The following is a 23,916-nucleotide window of genomic DNA, read 5'->3' on the forward strand; positions in this document are numbered from 1 at the left end:
GCGGGGTGGACTCTTTGGGCACCGGGTTTCGGGGTCTGTTGGGGTCTGGCTCTGGTCACGCTGAGCCGCCGCGGGGTGGAGCCTGGACGGACGCCCCCTCCCAGCATCGATAGGCGGGACACAGAAGGAAAACGGCTGAAGCCCCGGACTCTGCCTGGGGGCGGAGCACGACTCGTCGGACGTAGCGTGAGGCGGCTTGTTACCGGAGGGCGGGACATAAAAGATCTTCGCCTATTGGGCGGCGGCAGCTGCCTATAAAGGAGCTGCGGCTCCGTTTTCTTCAACTGGCGCCAGAGGGCGGTTTGCCTTGAGTGCGGGTGGCCAAGAGGTGTGGGGTGTGTCCCGCTCGGCGCGGGGCGGGGGGTAGCTGCCCGCCCAGGTGTGGGGTCGGGAAGCCTGAGTGAAACTTTACTTATTAGCCGGGGGCGCCCCGGGGTGGGTCAGGGGGATGGACTGGTGGGGACGTCCCTGTCTCTGCAGTGGGTCAGGAGGCAGTTCTGGGTGCGTCCCTCAGGTGGGGAAGGTGCTTGTGGGGGCAGGTTGGGGCGCTGCCGTAAAGCTCCTCTTGATGCGGGTGACCGTATTTCCCTGTCCCAAATATGGGCGAGGAGATATGGGGGGAGGAGCAGCTCCTCTAAGGCCTGGAAAGCCAGGAAGGAGATGGCAGCTGCCAGCCTCCCTGGGGAAGTGGCAGCTGTCCATGCTTCCCCCAGGCTTGGGAAAGTGACTCCTGCCTGTGCAGTTGCTGGTGGAAAGGCTGGGGGTGGCCCAAATACGGGATAGTGAGTCCCTTTTAAAAAATAAGTCAGGGTGCCTTTTGGCATCCCAAATACAGGACTGTCCTGCCCAATACAGGATGGATGGTCACCTTACTCTTCCCTCCACACCTTTGCAGGTGCTGCTGGGAGGAGCTGAAGATGGAGTGGTTCAACCTGCGCACCTATGCCCGCCGGAGAAAGAAGAATGTGCACTGCTCCTCCCCCATACCAGGGACAGTTGCATCCGTTCCCCGACGCAGCAGCAAAGCTAGCACCTCCCAGCCCTGCAGATGCCTCTTTGCCCCACCCTTGTGGGAGTCCAATGCCCAAAGTAATAAGTTATTCTTCTTATCACCTTCCCAGAGCTTCCTTTAAGTTTTGTGGACACATGAGAGTCTCAACTACCACTGAAATGTATGAGAGCAAAAATACATCATGAGATTGAGTGCATTTGCCAAGATGCTGAGATAAACCTACTAAGAAATTCTTACATGAAGATCTTGGTGGTGGGAAGTGGGTGGTTGTATCTTCACTAGGGCCCCAGTGAGGCTCCTTTGTGGTGTTCTTGCTGTGTAATTTGTGGAGGTGATATCACCTGCTGCCTTTCCTCATTAATTAGGGGGATGTGCCTCTCTCTAGGCCCAGTGTGGCTTTCCATGAATTTTAGAGTTCTTGTTTAAATACAAACAGCTCCCTTCTGGGTTGAAGGATGCCTAAAACAAGACAGGGAATATGTTAATAGTAGAGTCCTGAAACCTTAACATGGTCCTTTGCTCTAGAATGGATTTCTTGTTTTTCAGGTTGTAGTCTGTTATATAACATTAAGTGCATAGTTAATCAAACTTTGCAGATGCAGGAAAACTGTGCCGGGGGACTGGTGCAGTGATTTGATCACAAGCTGGTGAAGGTGGGAATAGAACCCAGCAGTCCTCACTTTTTCCCCACCAATGGTCAGTTGTTCTAGAGCATTGTTTTCCAAACTGGGGGTGTGTGAAGAAATTCTGGAGGGGGGGGGTGAGGTGATCCAGCGCCCCCCCCCACCTGAAGAAAGAGCCAGGCTTTGTTTCTGGCTCTCAGCCCCTGCCACTTTACATGGGTGACCCAGCACAGCTGCTATAAAAAGTAAGCAGCCAGCGAAGACTCATGTGGAGCTGGCTGCCTTCTGCAAATGAGTGTGGGTTGTGGGGGAAGAGGAGGATAGGATTAGATGGTGGGTTTGGGGTTCCTGGCTTTGTGGGAGGACAGGGGAGGGGTTCTGGCAGTGCTGGTCTTGGGTGGCTGGCTAGCATGGGGCTCAGGCAGCTGGCCATCTGGGGCTGAACCAGGCAACCCAGGGGGCCAAGAAAAACTATTTGTGCTTATTTTTAATTTTAAACAACATTTTTATATCAAGCTTTTATTTTTATTTCAAATTACAAATTGAATTTGTTAAAGGGGGAGGGGGTGGATGATGGTAAAGAAGAGGTGTAGGCGGGGTGAGGGTTTCTCAAATCAAAACTGGGGCATGATGCTGAAAAGTTTGGGAACTACTGTTGTAGAGTCTAGGCTGATTTAAAGCATTGTTGTCTATGCATAGACACTTCCTCTGGAGGGACATCATTTCTTTCCTTGTGCCACACACAATATGGCCCTTCTTGAAATACATGACAAAATCCTTAATTACAAAGGAGAGGCTCTTCAAAAACTGAATTCATCTTAGTACCAAAAATAGAGCTTCCCCCTGGAAGCTTGGGAGGTTTTGGAGTTACAGCTGGAATGAATCCAAATACTTTAAAAATGTGTATGTATATAAATGTCATTTACAAATTGCAACTCACATGAAGTTCTCCAGGTGAACTTCTTAAATAGGGGCGATCATGATTTATCAAGATCAGCTGTTGAATTTCCCAGGAAAGAGGGAGCAAGTTCAATTCAATTGAGAAGGTGACACCTATAAAAGATTGCTTTTAAAAGAACCTTGTGATTGGTTCCTGCCTTAACCCTTTTCTTCTTATTTGCAGGAGCATTTCCATTGATTGAGCCACCTTGTAGCAGGGAGTGGGTGTGGACCACAGTCCTGGAGACAATATTGTAAACACCTACAAAAATCCAGATGGGGAGAGTATTAGTGGGGAATGATTCCTGGCTGTTATCCTGTCCAATTCCAAAATCCAGGGTGGCCTCGCTAGGGGATGATGCAGAATGCTACATAGTTGTTGGTCTCAGATTTTCTCCCCACACTTGAGTGTAGAGAAGAATGTGTATGGACAGGAAGCTTCAGGCCCCTCTTTAAAATGGATTGATTAAGGAATGTCCTTATGTCTCAAAATAACATTTTCTTACTAATGCTGAAAAAGTCTAATTTTTCAGAACTTAAACTCAACTTTTTGTAATATTCTCATCTCTGACTATAGAAATCTCCAGTGTAAATCTAACTTGGTGATAAAATAGACTTAGTTACGTCAAGTAGTACATTGATGTTTGAGATAAACACGCTGCATTGCTTGCATTTTACTAAGCTTTCAGGATCAAGGAACGTATATAACACTATCACTGGTATCTAATCCATGTTGAGACTTACAGGGCTTCTGACTCATAAATTTATCATTTGTAAGGGGTTAAATAGTCTATCTAGTTGGAAACCAAACTTTTGGAAACTCCACAGAAAGCATCCCTTCCAAGAATTTTGATTGTTTTCATGTGAAAGGATCACACACAGTGAGAACTTTCAAACTCTGAACAGCTTGCTGTATTTCCATAAAACGTTATTTCTCATATTTGTATGTGAGCAAACAAAGCACCTGGGAATAAATAGCAAGGCGTATTCTTCATTTAGACTTTGACACCAGTATTACAAAATACAATTGATGTCTGTCTCTAAGGTTTTTAACTTATCGGTCTTCCATGACCCTGCTCATTACAGATTAATTTCATAGTCTTGCTATTGTTATTCTTAGTTCTAAACTTAAATATTCAATTTTCTGCAGGCGTGAAGGGAAATCCCAGTGTGAAAGCCTTACCAAAAATCAAAGAGAACATTGAAGTGACCAGAACAAGCAGTTCAGCTGATCAGAGGTCAGCAACACATTCAAATATACCACTATCAATTGTATTACTTCAGAGCTGCTCGTGCTAAATTCATAACTGTCTGATAAATGTTTGGAGAGATGTCTGCCAAATTCTGACAGAAGCTATTGAACTACTTGATCACCATCTAAGAGAATGGCCTTTTCAGGACTCACATAGAATGAGCTATAATTTAATTTTTAAATTTAAAAATTTTACAGTGAACTAAATTTGGAAGTGTGTAATGCAAGTGCAAGCTTAGTTTTGCTGTGTTCTTTTTGCAGACTTAGTGATCAAGTAGATGAGGAAATTGTAGACCTGGAAGAAAATGAAGACAACAGGGGGGAAAGTACTACATTACTGAAGGTATGAACATTTATTTTTATTCCAGTATCCTTTAATAAATCTTAATTCTTATTGTCTGGTCCTACTTGGTGGAGGTTAAGGGATGTGTGTAGGGCGACCATCTGTCGTGGTCCTGGCAGGACAGCCCCATGTTTCAGACACCAGGGAGGCATCCTGATTTATTTTCAAAATGGGGCTAATTGCCCTGTATTTGCGGGAAAGTGGCTGCTGCATGCCAGTGCAGCTGCCACCTGCTCTCAGCTTTCTGCAGCTTGCAGGAGCCAGGAGTGAGACCCACGCGTCTGCACTTGGCTCCCAGTTCCCCACAGCTCAGGAGCTAAAGCAGGACTGGCGTGGCTGCATGCCTGGTGGGAGCTGGACTGGAGTGGCCGCACACCCATTATGGCTTCACAGCTGGTTTCTCAGCTTCTTGTGCCTGGCAGTTGCCCCCTCATCCTTTCCAGCTCCCTGAAGTGTGGGGATACTGAGAGCTCATCTGCATGGCTGTCACCTGGCTCCCTGCACCTCAGAAACCCTGGATTCTGTTTACAGCCTCAAGATCATATCTGTTCAGATCCGTTGTACTTGTACAGTACTGCAGACTCAATATCCAAAAATCAACCCAAAGGGTGTTTTTTGTTTCTCTTTCTTCATATATTTACATTAGCCTTGCACTTCTTGCTTGTATAGAACTTTCCTGCATTCTTCAATGGAAGTTCACCCAAGTGCACAAAAAGAACGAAAGCCAACTGTTACAATAAGTCAGATGGCAATTTTGCTAACAGTGCACGGAAAAACAGTAGAATGCAGTTATACTGGCTATGTGGTACTGGCAGGCTGACTTGTTTGTTCCTTAGGTTTACTAACTTACTGCAAGAAAAAAGTTCCTGGCAGGTTGACTTGTTTGTTCCTTAGGTTTACTAACTTATTGCAAGAAAAAAGCAGTCAAGTAGCACTTCAAAGACTAACAAAATAATTTATTATGTGATGAGCTTTCATGGGACTGTCCCACGAAAGCTCATCACATAACAAATTACTTTGTTAGTCTTTGAAGTGCTACTTGACTGCTTTTTTGTTCTGATAGAATACAGACTAACATAGCTATCTCTGTCATTAATGCAAGAATGTCATTCTCACAGCTTTTCATTGGACATTTTGATAAGATTAAATCTAATTATATTTCTTGATCTAGATATGTGACTGTTTCCTTATGTATCTCCTGCTCATTTTAGGAATCACTGCCTGTCATCTCTGAAAGTAAAAGTTTGAGAAACAGTGAGACTACTTCTGGTGAGTGTGTTAGTAACGTATAAAAGAGCACAGTTTAGCACAAGTAGTTAGCATATTTCTATCTGTTGGCTCTTTTATTTAGCTGTGACAGTCTTAGAACCTTTCCCAGACCTGACGAAGAGCTCTGTGTGAGCTTAAAAACTTGCCTTATTCACCAACAGATGGTGGTCCAGTAAAAGATATTACCTTCATCCAAGTTGTCTATTTTGTGTCCAGAAACTGACATAGCAACAACACTGCATATTGCATTCAGAAAACACAACTGTTTGAATCCAAGTTGGGTGTCTACTTCTGTTGATTCCAGCATATGTAGTCAACTTTTGCTACCAAGTGCCTTAGGGTGGCTAACATGTTTTACCTTTCTTTATGGATAGAACTCTGCTCTTCAGAAAATCATTGGCACCTCTTAAGAAAATCATCTTCTCTCTATTGACATTCCAGGACCATATTGTAGCGTAGTATTGATGGTTATGGTTTGACATTTTAATGATGGACATTACTTGGTGTCATTGGTTGTAGCTATCTGATGTTTAGGTGCAAGAGAGATCTGCCTTTATTGGCTTTGTCTCACCTTGCCGCTGGGAAGGTTAGGGAAATGTTCACTTGTTCTTCGCATGTAGTCAAGTGTTCCAGACAGCAGTGATGAGAGACACACCTCAGGTGATAAAATTCTAACACTTGAATTTAAATAATGCTTTTCACTGAGTCTCTCTAAGTATACTGAAGAAAACAAATAAGCCATCTTGTAGCACTTTAAAGACTAACAAAGTGACACTAACACTTTGGATCTGGAAATTCTGTTAGAAGTAAACTAGCACTACAAGAATTGAACAGAAAAATAGAAAAAAATAAATGAAAACTGAGGAATCACATGCATAAAACAAAAGGAGGAGGGACAAAGGCTGGGAATGGGGGGAACAAAATTACTGCAAGAGTCTAAGTGAGTTGCCTGGGGTCCCTGTGAATATCATAGATGGGGAAACAGTCCTTGTATTACAGTGAAGAAGTGGGTCTATCCCATGAAAGCTCCTCATCACCTCATAAATCATTTTGTTACTCTTTGAGTGCTTTTAGACTACTTCCTTTTTTTTTTGTTGAAGATGCAAACTAATGCTGCTACCCCTCTGTACTGAAGGTGAACTAATATAACAGGGTGATCTAAACAGTTGTTGTGCTGTACCCAGAGGCAGTGCTAGCCCACTAGGTCCCAAAGCAGGAATGTTTCCTCTTCTTCCTCACGCCCGCCCCACCCAACCACCACAAGTGAATTAGTGCCTCCCTTGAGCTGCTTGTGGTTCTAACATCAGTTGCTTAATTTGCTTCTGTCTAGCACTAGTTCTGGCTGTAGCCAAGGACATTCAGTCTTTTGTGTATCTAGCGTATTTCTAGGAATTAAATAGAGGTTTTTAGGTAGAAAACTGATAACTTATGTTTAAAGTCTGTGCCAGTCTCTAAAATGTCATTGGGAAGATTACCTAGAAATCCTATTAGATCTGTGTCTTTTGGCTAGAAGAACAGTAAGGAGTGAAGGCCTGTTAATCAGAGTTATCCCTACTGTACTGAAAAGTGCCATGGGATATTCAGATTCTACCTAGATCTCCATTAGGTCCTTTATGGTAGGAATATTGTAGATTTAATATCTCATTTAAAAGACTGTACATATGACTACGTGGAGCTTCACTGCACTGTGAACTTGTATAAGAGTCCCCTTCAAGCTGGCCCTAACCTAAAGGGAGGGAGGGAGGGGTGTGTGTGAGTGAGTGAGTGAGAGAGAGAGACGGACAGACAGACAGACGGACTACACAGGTCAGGAGTTTCTCATATGACATGCCGCTAGGCATAGTGAATGGCCATGTTTCTAATAGTTTAATGTTAGAACAAACCTGTCCTGTATACCACAGGACAAGTCTTGCCACTTACAAACAAAAGTTGGATAAAGAGCCTGAGACACCTACTTCTTTCTAAAGAATAAAGTGTTTCTAGGAGTACAACATAAGCCAAGCTTCAGTTTGCTGTTTATGCTTAAAATGTTTGTTTAAAGCTACAGTAATTCCCCAAAATATGCAAGGGTTCCACACAACCCTTGCATACTCTGAAATTCACGTAAGTCAGGGGCTTGGTGGTGGTGGGGGAGAATTAAGCTTGGGGTGGGTTAGGGCCGCAGGAGAGGACAGGGGGATGGAGTGCACCTGCGTCTGTGGTGGCGGTGGCTGGGGCCGGGGCATGCGGAGGTAGAGCTGTGGGCTGCAGGAGTGGCTGGAGCCAGGGCGCGTGGTGGAGGCTGGAGCTGTGATGTGTGGCCGAGGCTGGAGCTGGTACACGTGGTAGTTGCTGGAGCCCCACTCCACCCCCGCAGCAGCACTCAGGGGAAGAGTTGGCCTGTTTCCCTTGGCAGGGGGATCTCTTCTTCTGCCCTGCATCTGGGCATATCTGGAGGGTTTACTGTATAAAGTATGAATTGGGGGTCAGCCATGTAAGAGTGGGGTCATGTACTCTGAGACCTTACTGTACACGTAATAGTTGAAGATACTTAGCTCATGGCAGGATCAGAATTTATGCTCTTACCTAATGGGCCATTGTGTTAAAGTCATTGTGATTTGCATAAGACAATATTTCAACCATTTTTTTTCTCTTAAATTACAGGAATGTCTTTGCCTACAGGTGTCTCTACATTTCTACTGGACTGTTTGGACATGGATTCCAGTACAGAGTCTAGTGATAGCATGAATAGTTGCCCATCACCTGAAATATTTAGGGATGAAGACAGTTTAGGTACAACTAATCTTCACACTATTCTCTGCCTGATTTATAAAGTTTATATTGTAAAACTATATAAATAAAATCTTTCACTGAGTAGGTCACACCTTTTTGGATTGAGCCAAGCTGTACTTCATTGCAGGACCTCAGAGGGCTTGACTATCCAGTTTAGGGGCTAGGTGGTCAAATACAATATTTAGAGTAGTTTGTAAAAGCTGGCAGAATTAGCGCATTAGGGACTTCCATTCCTGTAGGTTGTACCTCCCTAGTCCAGCCCCCTTGGGACTTGACCAGTCCCAAACTATGCAATCTGCCAGACAAGCGAAGGTCAGCTCTGGCGGCAGAGACACCAGCATGGTCTGAGCAAGAGTGGGATTGGGGTTGGGCAAAGAGGCAGGGTGGCTGTGGATCTGTCTCTGGGACCAGGAGTGCTGCCCAGTGGGAGTACACCAAGCCCTGCAACAATGAAATTCTTTCTGGCCCCTGGGTTTGGGGTTCTGCAGCTACCCTGCCTCTTCCTCCAAGTTGTCCCCATCCCTGCTGTTCCCTCCTGCCTTCTTCCCTCCCTTCAATATGATGACTGCCATTAGTGAGCTATTTGTGGTTCTCCAAAAGCTCTGGGAGGGTAGGGGAGTAGTTTCTGGGTGTGGGATGTCTTTTCCCATGAGTGCTCCAGCTTGGGAGCACCCACAGGGATGCTGGACCACAGATGGTGGACTATCAAAGATGACCATAGGGGGTGAACCTGTAGCTGGAAATAGCTGAGGCAAGCATGTTGTGACATCCCGATGCACTCCCCAAATGGGTGTGGGGTAGGGTGGGCCTGAGCTCAGCAGTTAGAACAGTCAGGATCTAGCCTACTGACTTAATCAGCCTTCTTTTAAAATCAAAGAGCTTGATCAGGACTAAAACAGGGAGAGTTACAATTGTAAAACTCTCAAGGGGAAAGATATTTTGAACTTGATCACTTTATATAATAGAAACATTTCACACATGTGACACATACTTTATATATTTATACTGTAGTGTCCAGGAAGTGTATCTCTTGTGTGGAGTAATTGAGGCATAAATTGATGGTGTGGTGCAGATTGTTAGTCTCTGTGGAATTCTTCTAGAGTCTCTATACCATGGGTCCAAAATCGTAAAGATGTCATCGATGTATCTTAAGTTGCCATTGAGACTTTAACAATGTGCACCCCACCATCAGCTTATGCCTCGTTTACTTATTTATTGTACTCTTTAAGAATGTCCACTCTCTCAGGTGTCATCACTGAGAGAGAACATTTTAAACAGAGAAAAGAATGTAAATGTAGAAAGGTCTCCCCCAGTCCTCAAGTTCTGGTGCATCTAGTTCTTTATCTCATAGACACTCCATGTTGCACAACTAAACAAATAAAAAAAATCTGTTGGACTGTTGATTATAATTGGTATTCACTATTCAATAAAACACTTGTTCTGTCTTTCCACAGACTTTAGCTTTAAATCTTCAAAATTCTGACTTTTGTTTTGTGGGCAAAAGTTCAAATGCTATTTGTCAAAATAGGCCCACATATTATACATTTGGACAGTCTAGGCCTAATGTTCTAAATTCTTTGAAATCCCTGGCTAAAAACTGCACTTGCAGTGTCTACTATACTTTCTATTATACTGTATCAGATTTCATGTAAGGAAAAGAAAGAAGTAATAGTATTTTGCTTCCAAAAGATAGTAAGAGTTTAGCAGCAACAGTTGATAGAGAACCTCGCACAAGGCTCACTACTTATTTCAGTGCATTAGCCTGACGTGAAGGATCCAAGTTATAGACTAAACTTGAAAGCACAATTAACTACAGCATGAAAGACAATTTCCAACTGTGACTTTTGTGTTCAGACAGAAGTAATTCCAATCCTGAGGAGTGTCTTAAGTATAAGAATTCTACTCTCCTGGACAGCAGCAAAGCAGTGACCATAGATAAGATGCCACAGCTGTCAAATCTCTCAGAGATATTGGGTAATTTTTTGTATAAATGATTTCATAAGAAGCTTGCATCAATTTATATTTACAATTATTTACATCAACTTTAAGCTAGATGTTTAGTTCATTCGTTGCAAAGACCATATAAGTCTCTCAGCTTTAGTTAATTCTTTGTAAAAGTCCAGCGCTATGGCAAATAGTGTCTCAAGATAATACTGATGTTTATAATACTTATATAAAATTAATGTGCATTAGGATATCATCTTTTATAACTATCTTTTAAATTTAAAACTTTCTTATCTTGTAGAGCCCATATCAGAGGGCCATCAAGACCGATATGTTGGGAGGTAATCTGTAAAGCAGAGAATTTGACTTAATTGTTAATGAAATGGATATCTTTACTTTGTCCTGTACATTCATGTTAATCCCCTGATTTGCAAGTATTTGTGCCCCTGCTTAATTTCACTCTGAGTAGGCCCCTTAGCTTAAGTGGCATTGATCAATTAAGATAAGTGGGTGAGTAAACATTGCAGGGTTCAGATGAATGCCTACTAAAACAAGCTACCTTCTTGGATTTTAATTGACTCCACTATAAACTACTTGAATATTTTTCTGTGGACTCCTAATGTAGTGAAATATATCCATTACTTGATTTTCAGTGACTTTTCTTCTTTCTTCAGTCTTAAAATTATAAAATCCTTTAATCTTATGCTACTTGATTTGATAAATTATAGGCATTTGAATCATTTGACTAGCTGTTTTGTGTGATTGCCTAATTTAGAGAACTTTTTCTCTAAGCTTTATGAAAATAAAGGGGACATTTAGAGTTCTCTTTAGTTTTCTGTAAACGTTTTGCTGTCTAAGTTTAAAGATACTTACAACTGATTTTTTTTCCATTTGTTAGAGAGTCAACATCGAAATGCAATAAACAGTCTTCTGAGTTGATAAGTGTTTCAACAACTGTAGCAGGTAAAGCATGGTCTTAAATACTTGTACTATTTGCAAGCTAGACACCAGTTAGATTTTTTTCTCTTATTCTGCTTTAAACTTATTTGGATTCTGCTGTCAATTACACTGATTCCCAAAGAACTTCATGGTAGATCCTCTCTAACCAAGTGACAGCCATGTGCTTTACCTTACAGAAAACAGTAAGAAACATAGCTATTCAAGATAGCAAGTCTTGGTACTAAGTTAATTGGATAACATCTTACCTTAATTTGCCACCTGATCTTCTCAGTGATTTCAGTGTGGTTTGAGAGAGCATGCAGGAGGCATTATTTTAAGGAATATGAAAACTGGAAAGAGGGCTCATAAGAGCTAATACTAGTGCAGGGAAAGGCATCTGACTTGTTGGTTTTATTGGCAGAGGTAGGTGAAAAACAGTTCCTTGCTTTTATTTTTGATTTTATATAACTTTTTGGCAGAGGCAAGTAGAGTAGAGGTTAAGCTGTTTTTTTTAAAAAAAAATATAGTTATTTTTAAATCCATTGAATAATATTGAAATGACATGAATGCTGGAAAGTTGTACTCCACTGGCCGGCTGGGGAAAATCTCAGAAGCTGAGAAGTTTTATTGAAAGTATTGCTTTGTTTTTAATACATGCAATTAGGAACATAAAATCCTGTTTAATGGGTTAACGGACTAAATGGGGAGCGGGATTTGGGTTGGTAAGGCTGCTCCAGCCCAACTGCAATGGCTGGACTGCAGCACCACCTGCGTATGGGATGCCAGGACTAGGACTGCTCTAGTCTGGCTGGAGTGTCCCTGTCCCTGGAACCACTACAATTAGGGGTGCTTCAGCACAGCCAGAGCAGCCCACATCTGCAGTGGCCTGGCTCAGGACTTCTGGAAAGCAGGGGTACTCCAGCTGGTCCTGGTTTGCTGTGCCTGTACTGGCCTTGTGGGACTGGAGGAATCCATTGCCAGAAGGATAACCATAACCAGTAAGCCTCCTGCATAAAGTTAAATTTTAACATCCCTAGACCAATACACTTAACCATCATGATCCCCTAATTTTGAATTCCTGTATATTGCAGACCATAGAACCTCACTCATCTATTCCTGTAATAGACCTAGAACCTTTGATTGAAATACTGAAGTCCTCAAAGCATGATTTAAATAGTTTGAATTATAGAATCTGTCACACTGTAGTAATTCAGAGACCTGCCCCCCAGCTAGTGTCTCATCACTGGCAATTGGTTATACTTGCAGCTAGCTCATCTTATTGATGTGCAAAACCATAGATCCTTTATCTTTCATATGAAACTTAAACCTCAGGTCTCTTTGGAACAGGCTTGTGCCTGACTCATCATCTCTCTCAAGAGCCTGAGCTTTGTTGGAAGCAAGAGGATAGGGTCATAATTCAAAATGATCTGGATAAATTGGAGAAATGGTCTGAGGTAAACAGGATGAAGTTTAATAAGGACAAATGCAAAGTGCTCCACTGGGAAGGAATAATCAGTTTCACACATACAGAATGGGGAGAGACTGTCTAGGAATGAGTACAGCAGAAAGGGATCTAGGGATTATAGTGGACCACAAGCTAAATATGAGTCAACAGTGTGATGCTGTTGCAAAAAAAGCAAACATGATTCTGGGATGCATTAACAGGTGTGTTGTGAACAAGACACGAGAAGTCATTGTTCCTCTCTACTCTGTGCTGGTTAGGCCTCAGCTGGAGTATTGTGTCCAGTTCTGGGCACCGCAGTTCAAAAAAGATGTGGAGAAACTAGAGAGGGTCCAGAAAAGAATGACAAGAATGATTAAAGGTCTAGAGAATGTGACCTGTGGAAAAAAGGTTGAAAGAATTGAGCTTGTTTAGTTTGGAAAAGAGAAGATTGAGGGGAGACATGACAGCGGTTTTCAGGTATCTAAAAGGGAGTCATAAGGAGGAAGGAGAGAACTTGTTCTTCTTGGCCTCTGAGGATAGAACAAGAGGCAACGGGCTTAAACTGCAGCAAGGGAGGTTTAGGTTGGACATTAGGAAAAAGTTCCTAAATGTCAGGGTGGTCAAACAGTGGAATAAATTGCCAAGGGAGGTTGTGGAATCTCCATCACTGGAGATATTTAAGAACAGGTTAGGTAGATGTCTAGCAGGGATGGTTTAGATAGTACTTGGTCCTGCCATTGGGCCAAGAGGCTGGACTCGATGGCCTCTCGAGGTCCCTTCCAGTCCTAGTGTTCTATGATAAGAGGAGGGAAAAGAAAGGGAACTTGTTTGTTAAAACCCCTTTTCTTGTGGGAAACCAATCCCCCTTTGTATGCCAGTTAATCACATAAGGCAGGGGTCAGCAATCTTTCAGAGGCAGAGTGCCAGAATTTGACCTTTTGATCGTCACATATGGTCTGAGTGCCAGTGACACTTTTTAAAGTCACTAAGTAGTCCTACTTACAAGAACTTCATTAGCAAATTAAGATGGAGAGCTTTACTGCTTAGGTGGTGGCTGGTAGCCTTAGCTTGTCTTTTGTTGAGCCACTGGTGGCATGGCTTTGAGAAAGCTCCTGGCTGTATGTGGGAGGAGGTGGGGCTGAGCTGCTGCCTCACGTGCTACTCTTGACACCCATGCCAGGGATTGCTGACCTGTGACCTAGTGTCCAATGAAAAAAGCAATTTCTTACTGTTCTCCTGCAGATAAATAAAAAGATAAATCTTGTATTTTTTCTTGGCTTCTGTTTTTTAATGTTTTATAAAATTTCTGTCAATATCATAAGTGGCTCCTGATAGTTGGAATTTATTGAGCTAAATTTGTGGTTTTGTTTATGGTTCAGAAACTGACTTTTTTTCTGGTTAATTTGGACTGCAAATAGCAGCACAGGCCAACACCATCAGAGACTGCTTCCTGACTTGTACAGTGTCTGCCCCTTGCTTGTGGTTTGTATGGAGCTGGGCAGCATCAGGGTAGCAGCAGGGAGCAAAGTGAATAGAAAAACATGTCCAGACTGCTCCCATCACAAACTGAACCAGGAATGGAGTAAAATCAGGGAACAAAAGAAGTTAACCCTGCATATAGATTTTGTAGCATGATCTGATTTTTCTCTTTCAAGGGATAATTTACAATCTGTGGAATAAAAAACGAGCAGTCCTGCTGCACCTTAAAGACTAACACTTTTTTTTTAGCTAAGGACTTTTCATGAGTAAGACCCACTTTGTCATATTTATGCCATCTATGCTCATTTTCTCCAATTAAAAGTTGTTTTCATGACAGGAAAACAAGTGTGCAAAATTACATCTACTAAGGAAAAAACTCCTGATGTAAAAATCAGTACATTCTCTTCAGTACCTGCAAGACCAAAGAGAGAGGTGAGGATTTTAATGATCATATACCTTGTTCTAATCTGAAGAGCCATAGTTCACTGTAGGAGAACAAAAACATGAACGCCTTGACAGATGCCTTGTTTCAGAAATGTGTTTGAAGTCAATTACTTTAGTTCTTTGGTAATGGTAAGTGAGGAGAACTGGGGAGATATCTAACTATCGCTTGAGTGTGTGTTACATAGATGCACAGAGTTAATTCAGTCCTGGGTGTATTTTGCCCATCCAGAAGAATACAAAGACAATGGCTTTAGACAACTGATTAGTATTGCTTAGTTAACAATACAGATGTAATTTTGTTTGTGTTTATCTAAGGGAAGCACTACCATTCCATCTTGGGCCAAAGTGAGGGTTTCTGAGGCAAGAAACCGTAAAGTGAACAAAGAAGCCTCTGCCCTGAAGCTCAGAGGCAGAGACAGTCTGAGACGTTAAGCTGGCTTCCAGAGGAAGTGGGTAGTAGGAGGGATAAGCTAGGCTTGCTCAAATTTGAGGGTAATCTTAAGACTGGACTCTGTTTACCCTACCAATTTTTGTTGCTAAAAACTGCCTTTTTGACAACCAAATGTTGACAGCATAAGAACGGCCATGAGTCAGACCAAAGGTCCATCTAGCCCAGCATCCTGTCTTCCAACAGTGGCCAATGCCAGATGCCCCAGAGGGAGTAAACAGAATCCTCTGTCATCCATTTCCAGCCTCTGACAGACACTAAGGGCACCATTCCTGCCCATCCTGGCTAACAGCCATTGATGGATCTAGCCTCCATGAATTTATCTAATCTTTTTTGAACCCTGTTAAAGTCCTGGTCATCAACATTCTCTGGCAAGGAGTTCCACAGGCCTACTGTGTGCTGCATGAAGGAAAAACTTCCTGTTGTTAGTTTTAAACCTGCTACCTGTTAGTTTCATTTGGTGACCCCTAGTTCTGACATTATTGGAACAACTAAATGTTTTCCTTATTCATTTTTCCATACATATTATGATTTTATAGACCTATCACATCCCCCCATAGTCTCCTTTTTTCTAAACTGAAAAGTTCCAGGCTTTTTAATCTCTCTTCATATGGCAATACACATTGCAATGCGACTTTTGTGTGGAAAAATGCCCAGTTTTTGCAACAATACTTCCACCCCTGTGAGAGACTTCCCTCTCTCTTTGTCAAAGGGGCAGTGTTGTCAGGCAGTGTTCTCCTTTCGATGGTGTAAACCCCACTAAAAGTGGGTGAGTATTGTTGATAAAAGTGCTGACAAACAGCATTTACATTGTCCAACTTCTAGTCAGTAAAAGCTGTGTAGTGTTGGCAAAATCTGAGAGTAGTGTAGGCCCTGGGCCTAGCGCTGGAAAGGGGGTGCCTGTGGAGAGACTTAGTGAGGGGTCACTCTTGAACCGTGGCAGTGATAGTGTACATTTGTATGCTTTATGAACCAGAGTGTGTGTGCACAGTGTTTAGCCCAGCAGGGCCATGAGCCGTGATTGAATGGGTAGATGCTACTGTGTACATTTTTTCAGTTTAACTAGAGCTAGGAATGTGACTTAAAAGTCCAGATCATTGCTTTAAGAATTGACATTGTGCTAGCCTTTTTGTCCATTTTATAATACAAAGTATAATTGTTCATCTTATCGCAGCTTGATAACCAAACTATTAATCTGAAAAACATGCAGTGCCGGAAAAAAGTAAAATTCAGCAGCCTGTTAAAGAGTGAGACATTGTCGTGCCATCACCTTGGATCTGCTGCAGAATGCATTCCAGCTAAATCACTTGAATTGACAGCAGAAGTGTCACCATCCAAACAACCAGACACTGAGACGGTAAGCATTTCTAATGCACTGGCTCCCTCAGGCAGGCTTAAAATGAGAAGAGTTCCCATGAGTAAAAGTGAGAATTGCATTGGACAAGAATGGAAGCTGTGAAGGCTGTTACAAAGCTGCAATTTGAAAATGAGAAGTATTATCAAGCAAATGGAGCATATATTCACTTGGAAGCAGGGAAAGTTGTTTACCTTTACATAGACAATAGCTGGGCATTTTCAGCATTCCTTGTGCATCCAGAATTCTTTCAAGAACACAAGTGTCCTTAGTGCATGAGGCATGCAGGATCAGACCTAATAGTGCTGGAAATGCTTCTGATTAGAGAAAGCCATGCTTCTTGGTCTTTTGTTGAAACTTCTGGTTAACATCTCCATCCTTTCATTACCAGTGAATGGAGTGATGATGTAGAATGCTAAGAAGCATGTTTGCTACCTGCTTTGAGTAGTGTTTAGAGTATTGTAGTAGAAAAGATGTCAGCAGCTGGACTGTACTAGTGTTTTGATCATTGGTAGTACAAAGGTTGGGGATTCTAACGAAAAAGCTTGGTTTAAATAGAGCCAGGAAATCTCTAATTATAGTGGCTATTTATGTTCAGATTAAGTATGCACCAGAACATTTTGGGCCACTTCTGTAATGCGATTCCATAAATCCAACTTGTGAGTTTCAGTTGACTTTGTTAATGCATCAATACAGTAAACCCTTGATTTTAATGGACTAATGGCAGGAAGGAGTGTCTGTTAATGCTGAAAGTATGTTAAATCTGAATCATTGTGTGACAGTTTACTGATATTCCCAGCCTATCGCTCGCTCCTGTCCTCTGCCTCCCCCTTCCCTTCCCCTCTTGCCCCATTCTTCCCCTCACACCTTCCTTCCCCAGTTACTGGGAGAGGAGCTGCACACCATCCTGGCGCTCTCCACCTCCATGACTCTTGGCGCACTAAGTGCTATGGCCCCTCTGGCCTCACCTGTGACAGTGCCCCCAGCTGCTCCATGCACGCACAGAGCAGGCGTGGCACTCATGGCACGTGGCTCAAAGAGCCGCATGCAGCTTGAGCTGTGGGTTGGCTATCCCTGCTCTAGTGGGGAGAAGGGTTGACTACCCCAACAAACCCTGCAGAGAGAGATGCCGGGTCTCCTACCCTTCTTGCCCTCCACCCATATAGGCTTGCTACTGTCAACTCACTGTTCAGCACTCTGCCTCTCCCCCCAAAGCTAGCATCTGGTGGGTTTCCTTTCTCCCCTCTGTCCCCCACTCAGGCTACCCATCTGCTGCTCTTCCTCTCCTTTCCTTATTGTGTTTGGACCCCTGCCTCCCACTCACTAGTCCCCCTCACTTTGTGTGCCCCTCCCAGTACTTCTCTCCCTGTTCACTGCTCGGCATTTCCACTCATCTTCCCCTCCCCTTGCTTGCCTTACCTGAGTTTCTGCAGCATCACCTTTGGCAGGCCCAGCAGTAGGAGGGGAGCCCCACAGCTGAGCTGGCAAACCAATGAAGAACAGATACACATTTCACTCTGGTCCCTGGGTCCCCGATGGTTCAGTACCTCTTAATGAGTTGTTTGACTCCAGAACATGGATATTCAAAAATATTTTGGAGCGGACTCTAAAAAGCCCATTTCTGAAACAATTGTTTGTGGAAATCACATACACTGAGAATAAATTCAATGAATGCATTGATATTATGGGATGGGGTAGACCAGGGAAGAGGAGAGAGACAGTGAAGGAATGGGCTTGGACAGGGGTAGAGTATGGGTGTGGCTACAGGCAAAAGAAGTAGGCTAGGGAACTTCTGCTTCCCCAAGCAGAAGCTTTACCCACCATCCATGCTGACATTTTAGAAAAACTTAAATTGTGGCATTGCTTCTTGTCCTGTCCTATCAAAGGTTACGGAGAACAATTTTTTCACCATCCCCCTACTTACAGTCTTTTACATAAATAAAAACTAGATAACTTTGGTGGTCTCAGTTATGCAAGGCTTGAAGACATGCATCCTAGAATATCAAGGAACTGACTGAGGAGCTATGTCTACACTGCAGGTCTTTTGACTCATTTCAACGTTTAATGTCTAAGTGGTGTTGGAAAATTGTATTCACACAGCCACAGCATGACAAAAGGAGCCTTCACAGAGCAGATAATAGCTGTGCTTTGTTCACACAGATTTTTTTGACCTTGAAAGGAGCACCAGGGGGAGTCTGCAAAAGTTATTTGCAGAGCTAGAGTAATTATTTTGAGGGATAAGCACTCTTATCTCAAATTATCCTGCTTGCCTGTGTGAATGCTTTGGGCTTTTTGGAAAAAGGGGTTTTAAAAAAACAACAAAACTAGTTGTAGACAAGCCCTTAGCCTCTCTTCCTACCTGGTTTTCATTGTTAGACATTTGATCATTACTTATTTGGTGAAAAATGAGAGGGGGCGAGTTGTCACTTTTCTACCATTTCCAGTTATTGTCTTTTGAGTTTGATTTACAAAAACCAAGTGGCTGTGTGTTTTGGTGGAAGGACCCTAAAAATGACTTGACAGGTCAGCCATAGGCCTTTAAATGCTGGTTTTTGGACCACTGTGTGTGGTATGCCTTCTCTTCTTTTGGTTCAATATGCTTAGGTGTTTCCAACTACAAAATTCCAAAACAAATCAGAATTTGGCTTTCTGAATTATGGCTCACTCCAAATGGAAAATCTGAGTAGTAAATGTTCAGAAGGCTTTTCACCCTCCACAGTAAGTGGTCAAAGTAACAGAATTCATATGGGGCTGCAGAAAATCAAAAGTTACAAGTCTGGATTTTTTTTTAAATGCCCATATTTCATCAAGGTCAAATAATTTTAATACAAATCTGAAAGTTATGGGCAGATATGAGGTTGAGTGCTTTAGAGACAAAAGTCATTAATATTGACAGCTAGTGCCTTCTACTTTGCTTCCAAATTTAGAATGATTTGGAGAATCCAGGGAAGTAGTATAACTGTTACTATCATAAGACAGGGAAGAAGTATCTAATCTCACCATTGAGGATGGGGTTGGGAAGTAAAATCTTATCCCTTTATACTGCAGTAAATTGGTTCCAAGCTTTCATTTAAAGAATACAAGAACAAATGTAACCTGAATTTAGGATGAACCATAACCTCACCTTTTAAATTGGCTTCTGAGAATTTTAATGGAAGCACAGAAAGTACCACTTTGTACAAAGGAAATAGAATACAGTAAGCCCTTGAAATGCATGATTTTGAGTTGTGCTCAACTTGCATTAATGCTAGTTAAGCGCAACTCAAAATCACTCACCCCCTGCCCTGGTTGAAGTCCCCTGCACGTGGCTCTGGCTCAGCTCCCCCTTTAACCCCTTCCCACAGCCAGGCTTAATCCTCTCCAACTGCCTCCCCCCAACCCAGGGGTTTCCTTTCAAAAGGAGCTCCAGGTGCTGCTCTTGCTTCCCCGCCTGTAGAATGAGCATTCAGCTGGGGAAGAAAAGCCACTCCCCCCCCACATCGGATTTAAGTGAAATTCAAGTAATACGAGGGTGCATGGGAACACAACACTCGCATAATTCGAGGGACTACTGTATGACAAATTACAAATGAAGGAAACTGCAAGACTGTTCTTGATGTTTGTCCTCTTATATTTCTAAACAGGAAATGAATTCTGAAATGTTGATCACAAAACAGTGTAGACAATTGCTAACAAGCACAGCATGCTTTCAGCCAGAAAAATTAGAGGTGAGGTACAACACACTGGGGTGTGGACTGTTGGTTTTTTTTTAAATATGGTAAAACAGTTGAAAGAGTTAATCTTCAATAAACTGAGACTGTTCAGGAAAAAATATGATGTACATAAAAACAGCCACAGTGGGTCAGATTGAAGGTCTATCTATCCCAGTATTGTGTCTTTTGACAGTGGCTAATGCCGGGTTCCTGAGAGGAAATGAAGAATGGGCAGTCATCAAGTGATCAGTCTCTTGGAGTCCATTCCCAGTTTCTGACAGAGGCTTGGGACACTATCCCTGCCATCCTGGCTAATAGCCATTGATGGACCTATCCTCCATGAATTTTTCTAAATCTCCTTTGAAATCTGTTTATAGTCTTGGCTTTCACAACATCCTCTGGCACAGAGTCCCATGGGCTGTGCATTGTGTGAAGTAGTACTTGGTCTTGTTTGTTTTAAACACTTTCTCAACATCAGTCATGATTTTATAGATCTCTGGTATGTCTCCTTCAATCATCTTTTTCCAACTGAAACGTTCCAGTTTTATTAATCTCTCCTTATATGGCAGGCGTTCCACACATACAAATATTCGTACGCATCACTTTTGCATGCAATTGCCTGACTTGTTACATGTTTTTAAGTTACAAACAATTGTGCCGCAAATTTAATCAACTGTTTCTTAGAATAGTAGCTTGTGAAAGTTGAACGTTAGATGTACGTTTATCTAAATCAGCTTTATTTTATTTTAAATATTTGTTGAAAACAAATGCCACCCATATTTGAATTGCATTTTCAAAAACCTTTACTTAGATTAATGCATTCATTTTTATCTTCGTGCAGGACACATGAGATGAAGTGAGACAAACTGCACAGTTTTAGAGAGATGCTCCTGTGTATAATGGAGTGTCTCTGGGAACCAAATTATTCAGAGTGAAGATGTACTGATTTTCTCGAGTAATGTCTGTTGATATAATACAACAAGCTCTTTCTGCTGAAAATGCTTTACAAGCTCAAATTTATTGACCCTAATCAGCCATGTGAGAAATACTAACATTGTTGCCATTTTATACAGTGAGCCTATGTCTACACAACAGCCCTTTTTCAAAATAAGATATTTTGGAATAATGCATCGAGACACTAAATGCATTTTGAAATAGCACCCAGCTGTTTTGAAGTAGCATTTCCAAGTCCATAAAGCTATTTTAAAATAGTGCCATTGGAGCCCATTATGGTCTCTTTCAAAATAGGTGGTGTTCCTCAGGAAATGAGGTTTACTGGAGTCAAAATAGCACAGCTGCTATTTCAAATTTTTCATTTATGCTGCCAAAGTGATTTCAAATAACTGCAATTATTTTGAGATAATTTGGCCATGTAGACACAGCCTAGGGTACTAAATTGGAGCATAAAGATATGTCTGCACTGCAGCTGAGATGGAGAGTCCCAACCCTAGGCTTATGCTAGCAGAGCTTGTGCTGCCATGATAAAAATGGCTGCTGTGGCAGGGGCTGGGCGTGAGCTAGCTGCCCGTGCTCAGACCTGTGAGACTGGGTGGGTTTGAGCTCAGAAGACTCACCTGCGCTTCTGCCAGTGCCACAACATCCACAGTTTTTATTTCACTCCCATGAGCCCACCTGTTTATCTGGGCTAGGAAACTCATCCTAGCTGCAGTGTAGATATACCTACGATTTGCTCAAGGTCATAGATAACTCTTCATTGATTTGGAAGTTTGATTCCTAATCCTCCTCTCACCAAGGCCATAGCTCAGAATCTAGCCAATTTGAATACAGTTTTGCTTATTGCCTTACCAGTAAATCACTGAATTTTAAATAAACACTAATGATATTGCTTGTTTTTGGTTGAGTTGTAGTTTAACTTGTCACCAGTGCACAAGTCCTCTTTTGGTGAAGACTTATTTCTAAATACAACAGGACCATATATAAACTCAGAAGAAATTGCACCTGCATCTTTGACTTCAGATGAAAAAACTATTAATCAGGTTGTAATTTTTTTAACTTTATAGTCCTGGCTAAATAGTTTTGTGATAGAATTTGTTAAAGTATTACAGCATCCTACACAGTTGACTAGAATTTAATGATAGACCTATTTAAATGCTTGACTTTAAAAGTACCTTGCAATTTTGGTGACTGTTCATCATTTCATTAAATGTACAAGTATAATCTTAGTGTAATGTGCTTTTTTGGTATCTATAATCCTTAATGGTTTTATTTCACCACCCCCTTTTTTTTTTCAAACTAACTCCTACTGATCTAAGAGCTTCTTTTAAAGAAGGTACATGAGATCACTTACATGTCAAATAGTTATATAACTGGAGCTGCTTCACTCTTCAGTCTGTGCATCACAAAGAGACACAAATCAAGAAACTGAATACAAAAAACAAAGAAATCTGCTCTATTATAAAGACATCACCAGGCATCTCCATGGATCACCGAACTCCAATAAACAGAAATACAGTGTATCCTCCAGAAGGACCTGAAGGTAACAATGTAGAAAATCATTTCCTAGGCAAATAGAGTATTACTTGCTTAAATGTGGAAGTTATAGTTTTGTGTGTGTTTCGTTGGTTTTAAGCAACCCCTTTCCTGTATCTGAAAGGTGGAAAAACTATAATAAAGTGGTGCCAGGGTGAAGCATTAAAATTCTCAATCATTTGAGAAGCCTCTTCCTCCTTCTAAACCTTTCAGACCTGTGTAGTGAAATTTCTGTGCATTCTAGGTGCACAACATGAGAGGATTTAAGAAATTTCCATATATACTAACTGGGCCAAGCCCTCCATGCAAAGGCTACATATGGTTGCAGTTTCTATATTTGTTTGCCTGCAAGGAATACATGTCCTCCTGGGTACTTTTCACCCCAAAATAGACAGGAAGGAGACATTGAAATGCTCTTCAAGGCATTGATCCTCTACCACACCTTTGCTCTTCCAATAATACCAGCTTCATTTGCCTACTTTTCTGATGGTTTAAGTGCCTCTTGTGCTTTGGGCCTATGCTGCTGTATGGCTGGGAATAAAACTTTTTGTTTATAAAGCTGTCACCATAGCTTTTCTGAATCCCTCCTTAAAACTCACCTTTGCCATGCTTACAAATCATAGGCTAGCACTGGTTAAAATAGTGGTCAACTGAGGCTTTTAGTTTTTTGCTAAACGTCTTCCTCCTCCATCCTATTTGTCATTTTGTATCTTGTCAAACACGTAGACCACAAGCTCTCTAGTGCAGAAACAATTGTCTGTAGTCTATGGTTCTTTGGCCCTGATCCTGGCTTGGGGTTCCTACGTGCTACCTTTAATTCATATAGTATTATTGCTTTACAGGCAAATTGTTCTGAAGATGTAAAGCCCAGTACTCCAACTGCTTAATTTAATAATTAAGTCAACACCTCTTCTCACAGTGTTGACACAAAGTGTGAACTTTAAAGAATTGTGAAGATATTTATGTAGTGGAATGAGTATTTGAAGGCACTCAGTTCTGATCTGTCTTCAAAGGTGTGATAATGTTCCTTTAGCAACTTCTCTGGAAATCACAGTGAAATTTCTCCAGGAAAATTGTTTTGAGTGTCTTTAAGTCATGGCTTACTTTAAACTATTATACTTCAGTATGTGCATTTTGTATTATACAGTCAGAAGGGACCATTAGATCAGCTAGTCTGAATCCCTGTTTATAACAGAAAGTTGTATTTTCACTCTAATCTGTGTACTGAGCCCTATAACTTTTTAGAATAAACTAGATTTTTTTTATTTTAGGGACCTTGTCTTAATTTTGAAGACTTAAGAGAACTGTTCATCTATCACTTCCCTTAAGTTTGTTCCAATGCTTATTTGCCCCCACTGTTAAATATTTGGGTTTTATTTCTCATTTGAATTTGTCTGGCTTCAGCTTTCAACCACGGGTTCTTGTTATGCCTTTCCCTATTAATGTCCTGAAGTAACTCGCATCTTCTCACC

At 41.8% G+C, this 23,916-nt stretch overlaps 1 protein-coding gene across 1 annotated transcript in view; it reads left to right on the forward strand.

Moving 5' to 3' along the window:
• Positions 1-917: 917 nt before the first annotated feature.
• MEIKIN (meiotic kinetochore factor) overlaps positions 918-23,916 on the forward strand; it is a 28,213-nt gene continuing 5,214 nt past the window's right edge. The window contains exons 1-13 of the mRNA XM_075009905.1: positions 918-1,089; positions 3,725-3,812; positions 4,094-4,169; positions 5,381-5,438; positions 8,082-8,210; positions 10,065-10,184; positions 10,456-10,495; positions 11,053-11,117; positions 14,354-14,448; positions 16,083-16,265; positions 19,886-19,969; positions 21,823-21,951; positions 22,304-22,451. Coding sequence (XP_074866006.1) covers positions 918-1,089; positions 3,725-3,812; positions 4,094-4,169; positions 5,381-5,438; positions 8,082-8,210; positions 10,065-10,184; positions 10,456-10,495; positions 11,053-11,117; positions 14,354-14,448; positions 16,083-16,265; positions 19,886-19,969; positions 21,823-21,951; positions 22,304-22,451 — 1,387 coding nt within the window. The remainder of the gene's footprint in view (positions 1,090-3,724; positions 3,813-4,093; positions 4,170-5,380; positions 5,439-8,081; positions 8,211-10,064; positions 10,185-10,455; positions 10,496-11,052; positions 11,118-14,353; positions 14,449-16,082; positions 16,266-19,885; positions 19,970-21,822; positions 21,952-22,303; positions 22,452-23,916) is intronic.

This window comes from Carettochelys insculpta, chromosome 15 (assembly GCF_033958435.1).
Source record: "Carettochelys insculpta isolate YL-2023 chromosome 15, ASM3395843v1, whole genome shotgun sequence".
NCBI classification, from domain to species: Eukaryota; Metazoa; Chordata; order Testudines; family Carettochelyidae; genus Carettochelys; species Carettochelys insculpta.